The 17,255-nt window shown below is 42.6% G+C and overlaps 1 protein-coding gene across 1 annotated transcript in view; it reads left to right on the top strand.

Moving 5' to 3' along the window:
• Nucleotides 1-17,255, top strand: part of LOC126282191 (synapsin) — a 783,143-nt gene that overhangs the window by 699,546 nt on the left and 66,342 nt on the right. Inside the window, exon 5 of the mRNA XM_049981720.1 lies at nucleotides 4,517-4,722. Coding sequence (XP_049837677.1) covers nucleotides 4,517-4,722 — 206 coding nt within the window. The remainder of the gene's footprint in view (nucleotides 1-4,516; nucleotides 4,723-17,255) is intronic.

Here is a 17,255-nt window from a genome sequence, read left to right as displayed (position 1 = left end):
CTTACTTCCAAAAGTTGTTGCTCTTCTTAGGTAACCACAGACCGAGTAGTGCCTGCGTCTGTGTAATTGATTCGTGACTATCAGTGGGCGACCGCAAAAAAAAAAAGAAAAAAGCGATTAGTTGTTGCCACTCCACAACAAACACTACAACGTGGTACTCAGTTACGTGAACAACATTATGGAGATTACTTTGAAGATCACAGCGATCTTCATTTTCAGATCTCATGCGTGAAGCCTGTTTATCTTCCCATATCGTCCTTCTATTTAACTCTACATTCAGCTATTAACTCGTTTATTGGTTCAACTACTAACCCTCTTCTAATTTCTATAAAGTTTTTTTACTTTATCTAATTTTGTGTTTTCTTTCAAAGCTCTTAGAAATTTCATTTCAGATGCTGGAATCTTATTTCTCTGTCCTTTAGTAGGGGTCCAGACAAGTACAGGACCTGCCAGAGTTAATTTTACTTTCTTTCCACATCCTGTTTTTTTTGTTTACAGAGTCACACATAATACAATAGAATTTGCAAGTTTTTACCTAAATCTTAATTTTCTAGATAACTTATTTGATTTCCAAGAGGGCTGAAACAGTTTACTTTTTCTATTATCTTGTCATGTATAACAATTTTTTATACGCACTGCTGTTCTAAATGGAATTGTAGTACAGATCTTCACTTTACTTTCTTGGCACACTAAGCAATGTTTTGAGCAGCGTTGTGAGGTTTACCTTACATCATCATATATAATTAACTGCTCATCGGCGAATAAACAAGTGTTTATTTGTGTTTTGTGTGATATTTCTAAACTAGGGTATTGCAGGCGACACTCTCGTCTGACCTCCTCATTTACGTGGACGTTGTCAATGAGTTTTGGTCGAGCTCTGATCTTCAATATTGTATTTTTATATATGTCTTTCAGTACGACAATGATATGCCTGGGTTACCCTCTATTTTCCATTACATTCCAGGCAATTTGTCTGCGCATTTGGCCAAACACCTTCCTATAATCTGGGAACACTATGTTGTTTCCGTTGTTATACTCTCTTTTTTCCCTACAAGTTGTTTTGTAATGAGAGCACTGTCGATGCAAGACCTGCCGTTTCTAGAACCATCCCGATCCTCTGAAATAACTACTCATTTACTATTTGTGTTTTAGAGACCGTTCTGGTGCAGATCTTATACACCGATGAAATTTACACCTCTGGGGTTTCCTCATTCTTTATTGTTTCCTTTTTTCGAAGAGTCATATAACAACGATATTACTCCATTCATCTGAGATTTTTCTCTGCAGACAGGGAATTTATTTATTTATTTACTGGTGGTCTTTGGACATGATCCACCCAGCGAGAGTCAAGCACATTATATGTTACAAATTAAAGGGATTATCCAATGACGTACACACGTACATCCAAGACTCGCATAGAATATTTATATTGGTTGTGTACATCACAGTTAAATCACGATGTGTTCAGTCGCCCAAAAGTTCTATCCATGTATATACAGTGACACATCACGCTCTGCGAGTAGTGTCTTAATATTGGTAGCACCATCCACTGCGGCAATTCTGGTGTCGCTTGGTGTCGCGGTGGGCAGCCGAACATGATGTGGTCGATGTTCTCGTCTGCGCCACAGTCACACAGGGATCAGTCAGTCAGTCGTAGCAGGTAGAAATGCAGTTGGAACCGTCCTTGGTTAAAGCAGAAGCGGAACACGGCAACGAGAGAATTTCTGTGTTACACACCAAGGGAGTGCCACGGTCATGAGAGAATACTTCTTTATACAGCTACGTAAGATCTTCCCATTTATTGGTACAACAATGTTCCACAATGTTCTAATCAGCCGCCCCACGTCTTACAGAAGGTGCGCGTAATTAACATGTTCATGCGTCTTTGTCCCATGGCGGATTACACTCGAGTTTTGACAGCGTCGACAAATGCATTGCCCCTTACACCATGGTGCCCCTTTATGCACAGCAAGGAGATCGTCTTGTTACGACGCTGCAGTACGGTCTGTAATCTGGTACCCCAATTAATTGTTGGTAATATTGACGGCATCATTCTGCATGATTGAAAATGTTAATCGCGAGTCTGTCAGAATAGTTATTTTATCCAAGCTGTCAACATATGTGTGTCCGAGAGGTTCTAGGCGCTTCGGTCTGGAACCGCGCGACTGCTGTGGTCGCAGGTTCGAATCCTGCCCCGGGCATGGATGTGTGTGATGTCCTTAGGTTAGTTAGGTTTAAGTAGTTCTAAGTTCTAGGGATCTGATGACCTCAGATGTTAAGCCCCATAGTGCTCAGAGCCATTTGAACCATTTTTTGTCAGCATATTTAAGTCTTTCTAGTACTGCTGTGAGCTCTAATGAAGTATCGAGGCTTCAGAACATATTTGGAATAGGGCTGTATGGCTTGTCTGTTCGTGGTAATATGCGCTTCCGACGCTATCTGCAGTACGTGATGTATCTGTGTACAGACGGTATGAATGTTCCCAACCGCTTAGAAAGTTCTTTAAGAGTGCAGGCTCATATTAGATTCCACGTGTGGTATAAGCGCTGTAATGTGTAAATCTGTTGTCGTATTCCTGTAATCTATTATGAAACACTGACGAAGCGAAGGTGTAGCAATTCGCTGACACAGTGGTGAAATACGATAGCGGTGGAAGATTTTATATAAATATATATTTATAAAATATAATTTTATATAAGTCAGTATCTACCGGCGAATCATTTCCCTGGCAATACCCAAATACTCGAAAACAAAGGGTCTTGCCCAACTGCGGACATTTGAGTACATAACCAGTAGATGTTATAAAAGTTCGGCATACTAACTTCAGAAACATGCAACAAGTTTTTTTAACTTAAAAAGAGACCAAAGAGCAACGAATTTTTCTAATTTTTTTTATATTTGTGGTATGTGAAGGTCAGAACTCAAATATCAGTCCACCTAAGCCGTTCGATGCAAGTCTTAAACACGCACTAGAAAGCTGACTTCGAAGTTTTCCGAGAGCTTTTAATACCCATAACTACGTTCGATTTTTCGACAGGACATGTGGCTCTGTGGTAGAACGCTTATCTTCCATGTAGTGGCTCTGGGTACGATCACAGCCAAGGCAATTTTTTAAATAAAGGTGCTCGTTCTGCGAGAATTGCCGTGAAGCATAAAACACATAAAGATGGAAAAAAATCGGTAGCGCTCGGAACTGGTAACCGCTGGTTCGAGTCTCGTTTTAGTCATTATTTTTTCGTTTTTTACGTTCATTTCAAAGACCTGCATCACACACATATAAATTTCATTAGATATATGCTAATTAACTTGTATTTGGCAACGGCCTTGCCGCAGTGGATACACCGGTTCCCGTCAGATCACCGAAGTTAAGCGCTGTCGGGCGTCGCCGGCACATAGATGGATGACCATCGAGGCCGCCATGAGCTTTTGTCATTTTTAGAGGTGCACTCAGCCTCGTGATGCCACCTGAGGAGCTACTCGATACAACAGTAGCGGCTCCTGTCAATGAAAACCATCATAACGACCGGGAGAGCGGTGTGCTGACCACACGCCCCTCCTATACGCATCCTCATCGGAGGATGACACGGCGGTCGGATGGTCCCGATGGGCCACTTGTGGCCTGAACACGAAGTGCTTAATTAACTTGTATTTAATGGGAAATTCGCCTCTTCTTATTTCTAATTATATACTGCACTCAAAGATCCAGTTTTCATTCCAAATATAAATTCTTAATTATGATTTTTTACAAAAGATTGTTAATAAAGATTGTTTAAATTCAAAGAACATTTCAAATTAAATTTTTCCATCTTTATGTATTTTAGACTTTATGGAAATGCTCATATAATATGCAATTTCGTTTACAAATTTGCATCAGCCGGAAATCGAACATGGCACCCCCATGTGGTACACGAGCATTCTATCACTCAGCTATACGTTTTATCCTAATAACGTCAGTTAGTTTGAGTTGTTAAAGACACTTCGAAAACTTCAAAGTCGACGTCCTCGAAAATTTTTGAGAGTTGCATCGAACTGTTTTGCATGACTGATATTTCAGTTCTGTACTTCTGTACAAAAATTCGATTGTTTAAAGAACATTACGAATTGCGTTTTTCCATCTTTATGTATTTTACGCTTTACGGAAATGCTACCAGAAAATGCCACTTCGTTTAAAAATTTGCATCAGCCGGGAAGGGAACACGCCACCACCAAGCGGGACGCGAGGATTCTACACGTTTCATCTTAATAATTTCACTTGGTTTGGGGTGTTATAGACAGTCGCAAAACTTCAAATTTGACTTTCTCGAGAATTTTTGAGAGTTGCAACTGTTTTGGGTGAACTGATATTTCAGTTCTGGCTTTCACGTACCATAAATTTCCCGAAGGGTTTCGTTACTCCTTTAACACCTTGTATCTGATTAATATAAAATCCACAGCCTTTGTCGTGTGTGGCGCTTGGCAGCTGCTGCCCGCTGTGCCCTTACTGCCCCCTGATTGGTCACGGGATGTTGTGTTGCAGCTGAGCTCGACGCGCTTCCCGGTGGTCTTCAAGATCGGCCACGCCCACGGCGGCCTGGGGAAGGTCAAGGTGGACACCAACAGCGACTTCCAGGACATGGCGAGCGTGGTGGCCGTCGCGGGTACTTACTGCACCGTCGAGCCCTACGTAGACTCCAAATACGACATCCACGTGCAGAAGATCGGGCCCAACTACAAGGCCTTCATGTGAGTGTTTCTCTCCGAACCCAGTCTGCGGGACCTTGATACCGGCTAATTCTACGCCTAACGGTGACAATCATTCAATTGTGTGAAATAAAATCGTCGTAACTCCTGAAGAGCAGTGAATACATGGTATGTCGTGGGGCGAGCAGTCTGTTTTTTTTTTTAATTATTTATTATTTTTTTAACAATCGAAAAGCCACGATCGCTTCAATATCGCTCACTAGATGACCGGTTTCAGCTCTCTGAAGGTGCCATCATTGGATCTATGGAGGCATAACATATCAGGTTTGAGGGAGGGCTTACATGACTTAATATATACATTACAATTAGGCGAGCAGTGGTGGTTTTATCCGGTGACTCCAGTTTTATATTTTATGGAAAGAACGCCCACGAGAGCAGTTTTTTATTATTTTTTATTGGTTGTGATAATGATTTTTATCAGATGGTCTGCCTCATGTGCCATGGTGTCCATATGATTTTATAAATGTTAATCCACGTCTAAGATATGTGGTTCTGTAATAATTGTAATGTATATAGTTAACTCATGCAATCCCTCCCTCAAACCTGTTATGTTATGCCTTCACAGATCCGATAATGGCACCTTCAGAGTGCTGAAACCGGTCATTAGTAAACGATGGTGAGCGATCGTGGCTTTTCAATTATTTAAAAAAAACTGCTAAATAGTTTGCGTTAGGACGTTCAAACTGCACGGTTGGCCGCGGGGTTATGATGGGAATTAGTATGCGGTATGTGGTTTGGTTTAGCGACGAAGCTCACTTTCATTTGGATGGGTTCTTCAGTAAACAAAATTGGCTCATTTGGGCACTGAGAATCCGCATTTCACACTCAACGGCACTGTGTGGCGTACAATGTGCAGTCACAGAATAATCGGCGTCGTAGCCCATGACACTATGACTACCGAACGGTAAGTAAACGTTCTGGAAGATGATTTCATCCCCATTATCCAAAGTGACCCTAATCTCTATAAGATGGAGTTCATGCAAGACGGAGTTCGACCCCATCCAAGTAGGAGAGTGTTTGATGCCCTGGAGGAGCACTTTGGGGACCACATTCTGGCTCTCGGGTACCCACAGGCCACTGGCATGGTTCCCGATTGGCCGCCATATTCTCCGGATCTGAAAACATACGACTCCTTTTTGTGGGGCTATATTTAAGACAAGGTGTACAGCAATAACTCCAAAACCACTTCTGAGCTGAAGACAGCCATTCAGGAGGTCGTCGACAGCATCGATGTTCCGACACTTCAGCAGATCATGCAAAATTTCGCTATTCGTCTGCGCCACATCATCGCGAATGATGGCAGGATTATCGAACATGTCATAACCTAAATCCGAATATCTACAGTGACGTTTACATGTTGAATAAAGTGTGTGCACGTCGTAGTTTGTAACTAATTTACTTTTTCATATAGTTCAATAATTGTCACCTTGCACAACTGCGTCTATACTCTACAAGCAGCTTTATTGCGTGTGGCGGAGGGTAATTTTTGTAGCATTTACTTCCTATCTTCCTTGTTCCCTACGCAAATGCTGCTATACACAAGGTTTATTTACAAAAGGTGATAGATACTAATGGACATACTGGGTGTCCCTCCTGAGAGCTGTCAGACCAATTTTCTCCAGTGTTTCAGCAGATATTTGCAATGTCGCTTTTTCAATGTGTAGCAAACAAATACTGAAACTTCCTGGCAGATTAAAAGTGTGTGCCGGACCGAGACTCGAACTCGGGACCTTCGCCTTTCGCGGGCAAGTGCTCTACCATCTGGGCTACCCAAGCACGACTCACACCCCCTCCTCACAGCTTTACTTCTACCAGTGTCTCGTCTCCTACTTTCCAAACTTCACAGAAGCTCTTCTGCGAACCTTGCAGAACTAGCACTGCTGGAAGAAAGGATATTGTGGAGACATGGCTTAGCCACAGCGACTGATCAGCGCTGCTTTATGGCTTTAGAGACAGCGCAGGCCAAGGTAGTGGTATCGCTGCTAATGTACTGGTTATTCTTCGTGTTTTACTATCCCTGTTAAACCATATCGATAAAATAAACATCGCAATAAACTAATTTGGGAGCGCTCTATCGAATGGGCGCGTAAAATTGCGCTTTGGAATTCATTTGTTTGTAACTCGAAACAAACTGACGCTCTCCATCAACTCTGGGCGGCGCGTGAAAGACATCATGTGCAGTGTTTGGGCTGACACCAACTACACATTCCAAAAACTAAATTGTAAATATCTACAGAAACACTAGAGAAAGTGCGCCAGATGAGTCTTAGGAGGGACACGCTGCATCTAGTTTTCGAAATGAAGATGTTTAAAAACAATGAAAGGCGAGGAATAAAGTTTTAAAAAAACCTTTTTTCATCGTCTACACCAATATTTCCCATGCCACAGTACAGTAGGTGGCGGAGGAGGGTACACACTGTACAGTATTCATCCCCCCCCCCCTTCCCTCCTTACCAATGCATTCGCAGATTGTATACGATATCAATACAGTCGTCACCCTGTGTAAAACCCAGAATTTTCCTGATTTTACCGGTATGTTCCTTTCAGAAACGAGATGCAGAGTAGTGGAACATGTGCTAAGGTTCTAGGAATAGTTAACGTGGCTCCAGAAGATGGTGCAGATCAGACGGCAGCCACCTAAAACTCCTCCCACTCGACCTGCAGTCTGCTGCAGGCCACGGCTGTTGGCGCGCTACACGCGCAGCTTATTAACTGTGAGTGAAGTCTATAACGAAGGCGTCCTGTTGCACGGAGAAGTTGTCCAATCCCAAGATGTGTAAAAGGTGTTAGTGATGAATCAGTCGATTTCAAAAATTGTATGAGATTTGAAGTATAGCTAGACGTTCAGTAATTACAGGAATGACAACCGTATGTTAAGTTTCATAATACAATTACAGCAATACAAATTTACTGCTTAACGGAAAAAGGACATTGCAAATGAATGTGTTCATTTATAATGGACCATTAACGCAAGGCTCCAAAATTACAGGGAGGAGGCCTAAATCCCATCCACAATTTTTTGCTACAGTTCAATAAGTAGGCTACTTTCGGTGTCTACAATTTATGTCTCTCTGAACCTCCTTTCCCATAAAATATAACTTGCAGTTACCCCAAGTTCTAACATGCCACAGATGACCTCCCAGAGCATGCTGATACAATACCTTCATATTTAGCAATCATAAACAACCGTTCGCTCATAGAAAGGTGCGTACGCAATGACTGGAAAGCTGCACAAGTCACAAAAATACCCAAGAAAGAAAACAGGAGTAGTCCGCTGAATTACAGACCCGTATCACTAGTGTCGATTTACAGTATGGAACATATACTGTGTTCGAACATTATAATTCACTATAATGACAGAAGCTCAATTACCTCGAAGAAAACGATTTTTTGACAAATAGGAAACACGAATTCAGAAAATGCCGTTCTTGTGAAACACAGTTAGCTCCTTACACTGACGAAGTAATAATTTCTATCGACTGAAGACGTTAAATTGATTCCAAATTTTTAGGTTTCCAGAAGGCTTTGAACACCGCTCCTCAAAGCGTGTCAGTGGAGTACCGTCTCAGTTGTGTGACTAGATTTGTGATTCCCATTCACGAAAGTCATAGTCTGTAATAACTGACGGAAAGTCATCGAGTAAATAGAAGGAATATCTGGCTTTCCCCAAGCAGGTGTTAGAGGCCACTGCTATTCCTGATCTGCATAAAAGATTTATGGGACAACCTGAGCAGCCTTCTTAGATTGTTCGCAGATGATGCTGTCATTTACCGTCTTGGAAAGTCATCACGTGATCAAAACGAATTGCAAAATGATTTTAAAAACGTATCCACATGGTATAAAAAGTTATACATGACTCTAAATAATGAAAAATGTTAAATCATCCACATAAGTACTAAAAGGAACCCTCTAAATTTCGGTTACACAATAAATCGCACAAATCGAAACGCAGTAAACTCAGCTAAATATTTATGGATCACAGTTATAAATAACTTAAATCGGAACGATCATATAGATAATATTTTGGGGAAAGACTGTGATAGTATTGGAACAAAGTTGTTTCTATCCCAAAGTACCGTTATACAAGACGGCGGCGATGACGTCTTTCAAGATAGCGGTCGGGACAATCATCTGATTACATCATCCAAGATGGCGGCCGTTATGTCATTCAAGATGGAGGATTATGGCGGGAAGCTTATATTTTGGCAGGAAGATTCGTCATTTGGGCTACCTCCACTAACCTAACCCCCTCCCCGAGAAAATGGCGGGAAGTTCAGATTCAATCAGGATAATGCAGCCTCTACTAACGTAAGAAAAATGGCTAGGAAGAAAGAGCATTTGGGCTATCTCTACTACCCTAAGAAAATGGCAGGAAAGAAAGGGCATTTGGACTACCTCCACTAACCTAAGTCACCCGACCACCACCTTGTCCTAGGAAATGGATGGGAGAGGACTCAACCTGTGCTGGACAGAAGTCTTAATTTGGATGCACCTGTCTTTATTTAAACAATTTGATGCAGTACAGCTGTCCAGTGTGTTCACCACGAGGTCTGGAGTCAAACACAGCGAGCAAGCTGATCTGGACCAGAACAGTAACATGTTTGTGCCGAGGGGGCACCAGCCCGAATTTGTACGACAGTTCTGAGAGTGACTTCGGTCCACTGGCTGTAATGCATTAAATTGTTTAAAGAAAGACTGGTACATGAGTCGAAACAAGGCCCCCGGAGTAGACAACATTCCATTGGAACTACTGACAGCCTTGGGAGAGCCAGTCCTGACAAAAGTCTAACATCTGGTGAGCAAGACGTATGAGACCCGCGAAATTCCCTCAGACTTCAAGAAGAATATAAGAATTCCAATCCCAGAGAAAGCAGGTGTTGACAGATGTGAAAATTACCGAACTATCAGTTTAATAAGTCACAGTTGCAAAATACTGACACGAATTCTTTACAGATTAATGGAAAACTGATAGAAGCCGACCTCGGGGAAGATCAGTTTGGATTCCGTAGAAATGTTGGAACGCGTGAGGCAATACTGACCCTACGACTTATCTTACAAAAAAGATTAAGGAAAGGTAAACCTACATTTCTAGCATTTTTAGACTTACAGAAAGCTTTTGACAATGTTGATTGGAATACTCTCTTTCAAATTCTGAAGGTGGCAGGAATAAAATACGGGGAGCAAAAGGCTATTTACAATTTGTACAGGGAGCAGATGGCAGTTATGAGATTCGACGGGTATGAAAAGGAAGCAGTGGTTGGGAAGGGAGTGAGACAGGGTTGTAGCCTCTCCCTAATGTTATTCAATCTGTATATTGAGCAAGCAGTGAAGGAAACAAAAGAAAAATTTGGAGTAGGTATTAAAATCCATGGAGAAAAAATAAAAACTTTGAGGTTCGCCGATGACGTTGTAATTCTGTCAGAGACAGCAGGAAGAGCAGTTGAACGGAATGGACAGTGTCTTGAAAGGAGGGTATAAGATGAACATCAACAACAGCAAAACGAGGATAATGGAATGTAGTCGAGTTAAGTCGGGTGATGCTGAGGGAATTAGAATAGGAAATGAGACACTTTAAGTAGTAAAGGAGTTATGCTATTTGGGGAGCAAAATAACTGATGATGGTCGAAGTAGAGAGCATATGAAATGTAGACTGGCAATGGCAAGGAAAGTGTTTCTGAAGAAGAAAAATTTGTTAACATCGAGTATAGATTTAAATCTCAGGAATCGTTTCTGGAAGTATTTGTATGGAGTGTAGACATGTATGGAAGTGAAACGTGCACGATAAATACTTTGGTCAAGAAGAGAATAGAAGCTTTCGAAATCTGGTGCTACAGAAGAATGCTAAAGATTAGATGGATAGATCACATAACTAATGAGGAGGTATTGAATAGAATAGGGGAGAAGAGGAGTTTGTGGCACACCTTGACAAGAAGAAGGGACCGGTTGGTATGGCATGTTCTGAGGCATCAAATTTAGCATTGGAGGGCAGTGTGGAGGCTAAAAATCGCAGAGGGAGACCAAGAGATGAGTATACTAAGCAGATTCAGAAGGATGTGGGCTGCAGTAGGTACTGGGAGATGAAGAAGCTTACACAGGATAGAGTAGCATGGAGAGCTGCATCAAAGCAGTCTCAGGACTGAATACCACAACAACATGCAAAATAAAGACTTTTGTCCAACACAGGTTTACTCCTCTCCCAGCCATTTCCTAGGACAAGGTGGCAGTCAGGTGACTTAGATTAGTGCAGGTAGTCCAAATACCCTTTCTTTTCTGCCATTTTCTTAGGCTAGCAGAGACAGCCGAACTGCCCTTTCTTTCCAGCCATTTTTCTACGTTAGTAGCGGCTGCATTATCCTGATGGAATTTGAACTTATCGCCATTTTCTGGGGGAGGGGATTAGGTTAGTGGAGGTAGCCCCATTGACCTATCTTACCGCCAAAATTCAAGCTTCCCGTCAAAATCCGCCATCTTGAATGACGTAATAGCCGCCATCTTGGATGATGTCATCAGATGACATCAAGGCCAGCATCTTGAATGACGTAACCCATTTGGATAATAGTACTTTGGGGTAGAAACAGCTTTGCCCCAATACATGCGATTTATTGACAAAACACTTAGAAAATGTAACAGCTGTACTAAAGAGATTGCTTACACTACGCTTGTCAGGCCTCTTCTGAATTATTGCTATGTGGTAAGGGATCCACATCAACAGGATTGGCGGAGGACATAGAAAAAGTTCAAAGACGGGCAGCTCATTTCGTAGTATTGCGAAATAGGGGGGAGAGTCACATGGCTATGACACACGATTCTGGGTGACAGTCATTAAAAGAAAGGCGTTTTTCGCTTCTCATGAAATATCAATCACAAACTTTCTACTCAGAGTATGAAAACATTTTATTGGGGCCAACCTACACAGCGAGCAATGATCATCATAATAAAATAAGATAAATTTGAGCTCGCACGGCAAGATTTAAGTGTTCGTTTTTCCCGCGCGCTGTTCGAGAGTGGAACGGTAGAGAAACAGTGCAAAAGTGGTTCGATGAAGCCTCTCCCAGGCACTTAACTGTGAATTGAGAGAAATCATGTTGATGTATTAGCTTAGGATTTTAATTACAATAATAATAAAGTAGATAATCTGTTTTAATATAATAATTTACTTTTGTCAGGGCTTAGTGCATCTCTATGGCACAACTTCGAAGAAATCTGAATTCGCCGAAATACGTAACTGGAAAAGTGCTCGTCAGAAAATTTGAGACATTCATGTGTCGAGTAATTGGGGTAACAAACTGTCCCAATTCTGACAACTTCGAAGTCCACATTATACAAAATCAAAGCGTGCACTCAGTATTTCATTTAGCACTACGGTTCTGAACAATGGTTTGTAGACTGTGGCTATGCAAATGGGGACAGTACTGTTTATTTCGTTCTCTTCCGCCTACGTTTGGAAAAGGTCACTCTTTCTGTTATTATTTACCTAATGGTAAATCTGTTCCTCTCTGTCTTGCCTTACTCGACTTCCCTGTACTCGCGAACATGTCACATTTGTCGCTGGCAGCAAGTACTATCGATCTGCGCGAGGGCTCCTTTAGCAGACGGAGCTGTTTCTGGGCTCTTTTAATTGATTATTTAGGGCAAGAAAAGCTAAAGCAAAGGTTGCTTGGAATTAAGGTCTGACTACCCAGAATAAAATCTTTAATATTTACAAAACATTTATTTCAACTCAGAGACGTATTACAAGGCAATTTGGCACTTTAACACTACGAAAATTGAAACGCACAATATACAGGGGATAGGCAAAGTAACGTGAACAGCTGTACATACTTGGGAATGGTTTATTATTAAGCGGTTGGATCCCCATTTGCCCGTAATACAGCTGCGGTTCTTCTTGGAATCCTGGCATATAATGATGGCATAGTCTTCAGTGCAATGTTATGCCACTCTTCGATCAGAACCTCTTCTAACTACTGTAGTGGTGACGAGGGAGGCGTAAATTTGCACCAGAGTCTGCGCTCCAACACAACCCACAATGGTTCAATATGAGGTAACGTTCTCGCTTCCCACGCCCGGGTTCCCGGGTTCGATTCCCGGCGGGGTCAGGGATTTTCTGTACCTCGTGATGACTGGATGTTGTGTGATGTCCTTAGGTTAGTTAGGTTTAAGTAGTTCTAAGTTCTAGGGGACTGATGACCATAGATGTTAAGTCCCATAGTGCTCAGAGACATTTGAACCATTTTGAATGGTTCGATATGTTCAAGTCCGGGGACAGTGCTGGCCAGGGAAGACGCTGCACTTCAGCTGCATGCTCCTCGTGCCTCGATTGTACTTTCCTGACTGTGTGAATGTGGGCGTTATCGTCATAAAATACGGCATCATTGTTTGGAAACAACATTTGATCACCTAAAATATTTACATAATCGTTGGCTGTAACACAGCCTTTGAGACCAATGATGGGAGCAGCAGAATACCATGATATGGCTGCCCACACCATCGCACTTTCACCACCATGCTTAACCGTTGGAATCCAGCAATCAGGATTGCAGGCTTCTTTTGGCGTTCTCCAGACCTAAACTCGGCCCAGTGATGGAAACAAATGAAAATTTTGATTCGTCTGACCATATGACGTATTTCCACAGGTCAGCCGTCTAGGACTTATGGCCCCGACACCTTGTTTATGCTTCTTTGCGTTGGTTGTCGTTACTAATGGTTTCGGTATAGCAAGTCCACCATGAATATTCGCTTTATGGAGTTCTCGGAGGACTGTGTCGATAGACACGTGGTCTCGAAGATGGCTATTGAGCTCTGCAGTCAGTTTAGCCACCGTAGTTTTGTGTTGTTTTGACACAATTTGTATTAACATACGATGATCTCTGTCATATAGTTTTGATTTGCGAACACTATTAGATTTATACGATAGTGTCCTTCCATGTTTTATGTAGACTGTCACGACTGCTGAAACAGTTGCCCTTGAAACAAGCAATAAGTTGGCCGACTTGGTTACTGATGCTCCAGCTGATCCAGCCCCGCAATCTGCCCCCTTTGGAACTCTGTTAGGCCTTTCATTGCACGTCGACCTCGGCCTCTGAATGCAAATACGAAGTGTGCACGTAAACAACCTGCACTGATGCCTAGTCCGTACTGAACACACACAGTCCAGTGCGCCATGTGCCTTACCTGCGTTATTGACCGTCAAACACAACCATCCCATTACTTTTCTTTTAAATCAAATGTACTGTTAGTAAAATAACCTTTAAAGAGAAGGCAGCTCATATCCGTATTATTTATCTCAAACTTTAACTGTCTCTATTTTAAATGCACTGAATTTAAAGTGCAGGATAACCTCCCGTAGTGCGAGGGTTTAATTTTAAGTGAAATTTTGTTACAGCAACTCTGAAGTAGTAAGTTTCAAAAAAGAAAAAAATCGCTCATGCAATAAAATTTCAAAACAAATCTTAAGCTATACGTTAAATTCGGTCAGTATAAAAAAGGAACAAACTTAACCCCTAATAACTTAAAATCTGACAACGTTAGATACGTGTTTTACTAGATAAAAAATATGTGATTTGAATAAATTTTAAAAGGAAAACAAATAATCGAAGGTAGACTCAGGCTGTATACAGGGTATTACAAAAAGGTACGGCCAAACTTTCAGGAAACATTCCTCACACACAAAGAAAGAAAATATGTTATGTGGACATGTGTCCGGAAACGCTTACTTTCCATGTTAGAGCTCATTTTATTACTTCTCTTCAGTTCACATTAATCATGGAATGGAAACACACAGTAACAGAACGTACCAGTGTGACTTCAAACACTTTGTTACAGGAAATGTTCAAAACGTCCTCCGTTAGCGAGGATACATGCATCCACCCTCCGTCGCATGGAATCCCTGATGCGCTGATGCAGCCCTGGAGAATGACGTATTGTATCACAGCCGTCCACAGTACGAGCACGAAGAGTTTCTACATTTGGTACCGGGGTTACGTAGACAAGAGCTTTCAAATGCCGCCATAAATGAAAGTTAAGAGGGTTGAGATCAGGAGATCGTGGAGGCCATGGGATTGGTCCGCCTCTACCAATCCATCGGTCACCGAATCTGTTGTTAAAGAAGCGTACGAACACTTCGACTGAAATGTGCAGTAGCTCCATCGTGCGTGAACCACATGTTGTGTCGTACTTGTAAAGGCACATTTTCTAGCAGCACAGGTAGCGTATCCCTTATGAAATCATGATAACGTGCTCCATTGAGCGTAGGTGGAAGAACATAGGGCCCAATCAAGACATCACCAAAAATGCCTTCCCAATCGTTCACAGAAAATCTGTGTTGATGACGTGATTGTGCAATTACGTGCGGATTCTCGTCAGCCCACACATATGGCGGTGAACCGAGGAAGTACAGTACATACTGACGAAACTAAAATGAGCTCTAACATGGAAATTAAGCGTTTCCAGACACATGTCCACATAACATCTTTTCTTTATTTGTGTGTGAGGAATGTTTCCTGGAAGTTTAGCCGTACCTTTTTGTAACACCCTGTAGAATAGAACAGAAGAAGCTTCTCGCCACTACTACATCGACCGCCGTGCCTCGGTTAAAGGGAACGGCAGCTTGACAGTGATAAACAGTGACGTGAACAGTTCTTGGTAATACAACACGCCCAAATTCCAACTATATACACACAGCGAACCGGTCTCTGTATCATAGCACATGAATGTAATAAGATAACCACCAGCAACACTTTAGCTACAACCTTCAGAACTAAGAAGCACTGGATGGTTATAATTAAAGTTTCCCTATTTAACTAATTACCGTGCCAAACTTGGTAACATTAATGTCCGGAGTATGGGGTGCATGATTTCCATGCGCCACAGCTCCACAGTCCAGTTCCAACTGTGGCCATCAGGTGCCGTGATCAGTCGTTGAGATTCCTAGTCTCACACACCCGCCCAGTCGCAATGCACTTGTTGACGTGTCAACAAGAACTTGGGCAAAAGGAGCAGGGCATTATTGGTGATGCTCTATTACCAAAACAACAGTAATGCTGCATCTACACTTCGAGAATGTCGCCGATTGAAAGGATTAGGGAAGGGTCCTCTTTCTCCATCTGCTTTGTGGAGCATGATGGAGAACTTCGAATCAACTGGAGAACTCGTCATCGCCGCGGAAAGAGACCGATGTCAGGTTGTACCACAGGTGCTTGACGAAACCGCTGCGGGCAATTCCCGATCGTCAGGTAGTGCGCGTGCTGCGTCACGACAGTTGAAGATCCCGTGATCCACTGTACAGAAGGTGCTTCACGTCATTCTCAAATGGTATCCATACAAGATCCATATCGTACAGCAGTTTGCACCACCAGACTCACAACGACGTATTGACTTCGCTCTCCACTTTCTCGCGAGGATTGAAGTTGACGAGGGCTGGTCCTGGAGGACAGACGAAGCTAATTTTTCTCTGACGGGTGAGATGAACACAAAGAAGTGCCGAGTGTGGGGATCTTCATCTCCAGTCACTGTACATGAAGTTCTCTGTATGGCGAACATGTCACCGGATGGTGTGGCTTCACGGCTACGTTCATCATTGGCCCATTCTGTTTTGAACAGGTTGGCGTTCAAGGACCAAGGAAGCGCAGTATGACTGGCCAGCGTCACTGTGATATGCTTCGCCAGCATATCAGATCCGCCGCACAGGAGAGAGACACATTCAACCCAACAGTTTTCATGCTAGATGGGGCCCCATCGCACATCGCTCGTGAAGTTCACCTGCTTCTCCGAAACACATTTGGAAACGATCGAATTATCAGCCGATCGTTTCCAAATACTTGACCGGCACAATCACCTTATCTCACTCCCTGTGATTTCTGGTTGTGGGGCTACATGACTGGCAGGGTCTACCAGAGGAACGTTCACACATTTGCTAATCTGAAGCGCAGCATATCAAGAGAAGTAGCCAGCCTACCTACGGGCATGCATCGTTCTGCTGTGCAGAATGTAATTCTGCGCTTTCAGATTCTTTTGGACGCTGACGGCCGCCGTATTGAACCCCTTTGGTAGCAGTAATGGCACCGGTTTGTAATGGTATGATGTACCGTACCAGCAGATTAAAAATGTTTCAATTGAATAGATTCTGCATTATTACTCTTCCCCGTGTCCTTGACATGAATGCCACCAAGTTGGGTACTCATACAGTAGTTAGTTTTCGTGTTATAACGCGTTAAATAGGGAAAATTTAATTATAACCACCCGGTACAATCAAGCACAACTCATCTCAGAGCCGGACAAAAATTTCAATGTACGTCAAAGGATGACAAATGGCTCTTAGCACCATGCGACTAAACTTCTGAGGTCATCAGTCGCCTAGAACTTAGAACTAATTAAACCTAACTAACCTAAGGATATCACACACATCCATGCCCGTGGCAGGATTCGAACTTGCGACCGTAGCGGTCGCTCGGTTCCAGACTGTAGCACCTAGAACCGCACGGCCACTCTGGCCGGCAAAGGATGACAGTTCGTTGCCA

This window comes from Schistocerca gregaria, chromosome 7 (genome assembly GCF_023897955.1).
Source record: "Schistocerca gregaria isolate iqSchGreg1 chromosome 7, iqSchGreg1.2, whole genome shotgun sequence".
Classification (NCBI taxonomy): domain Eukaryota; kingdom Metazoa; phylum Arthropoda; class Insecta; order Orthoptera; family Acrididae; genus Schistocerca; species Schistocerca gregaria.
This window is presented reverse-complemented; position numbering and strand designations above follow the sequence as displayed.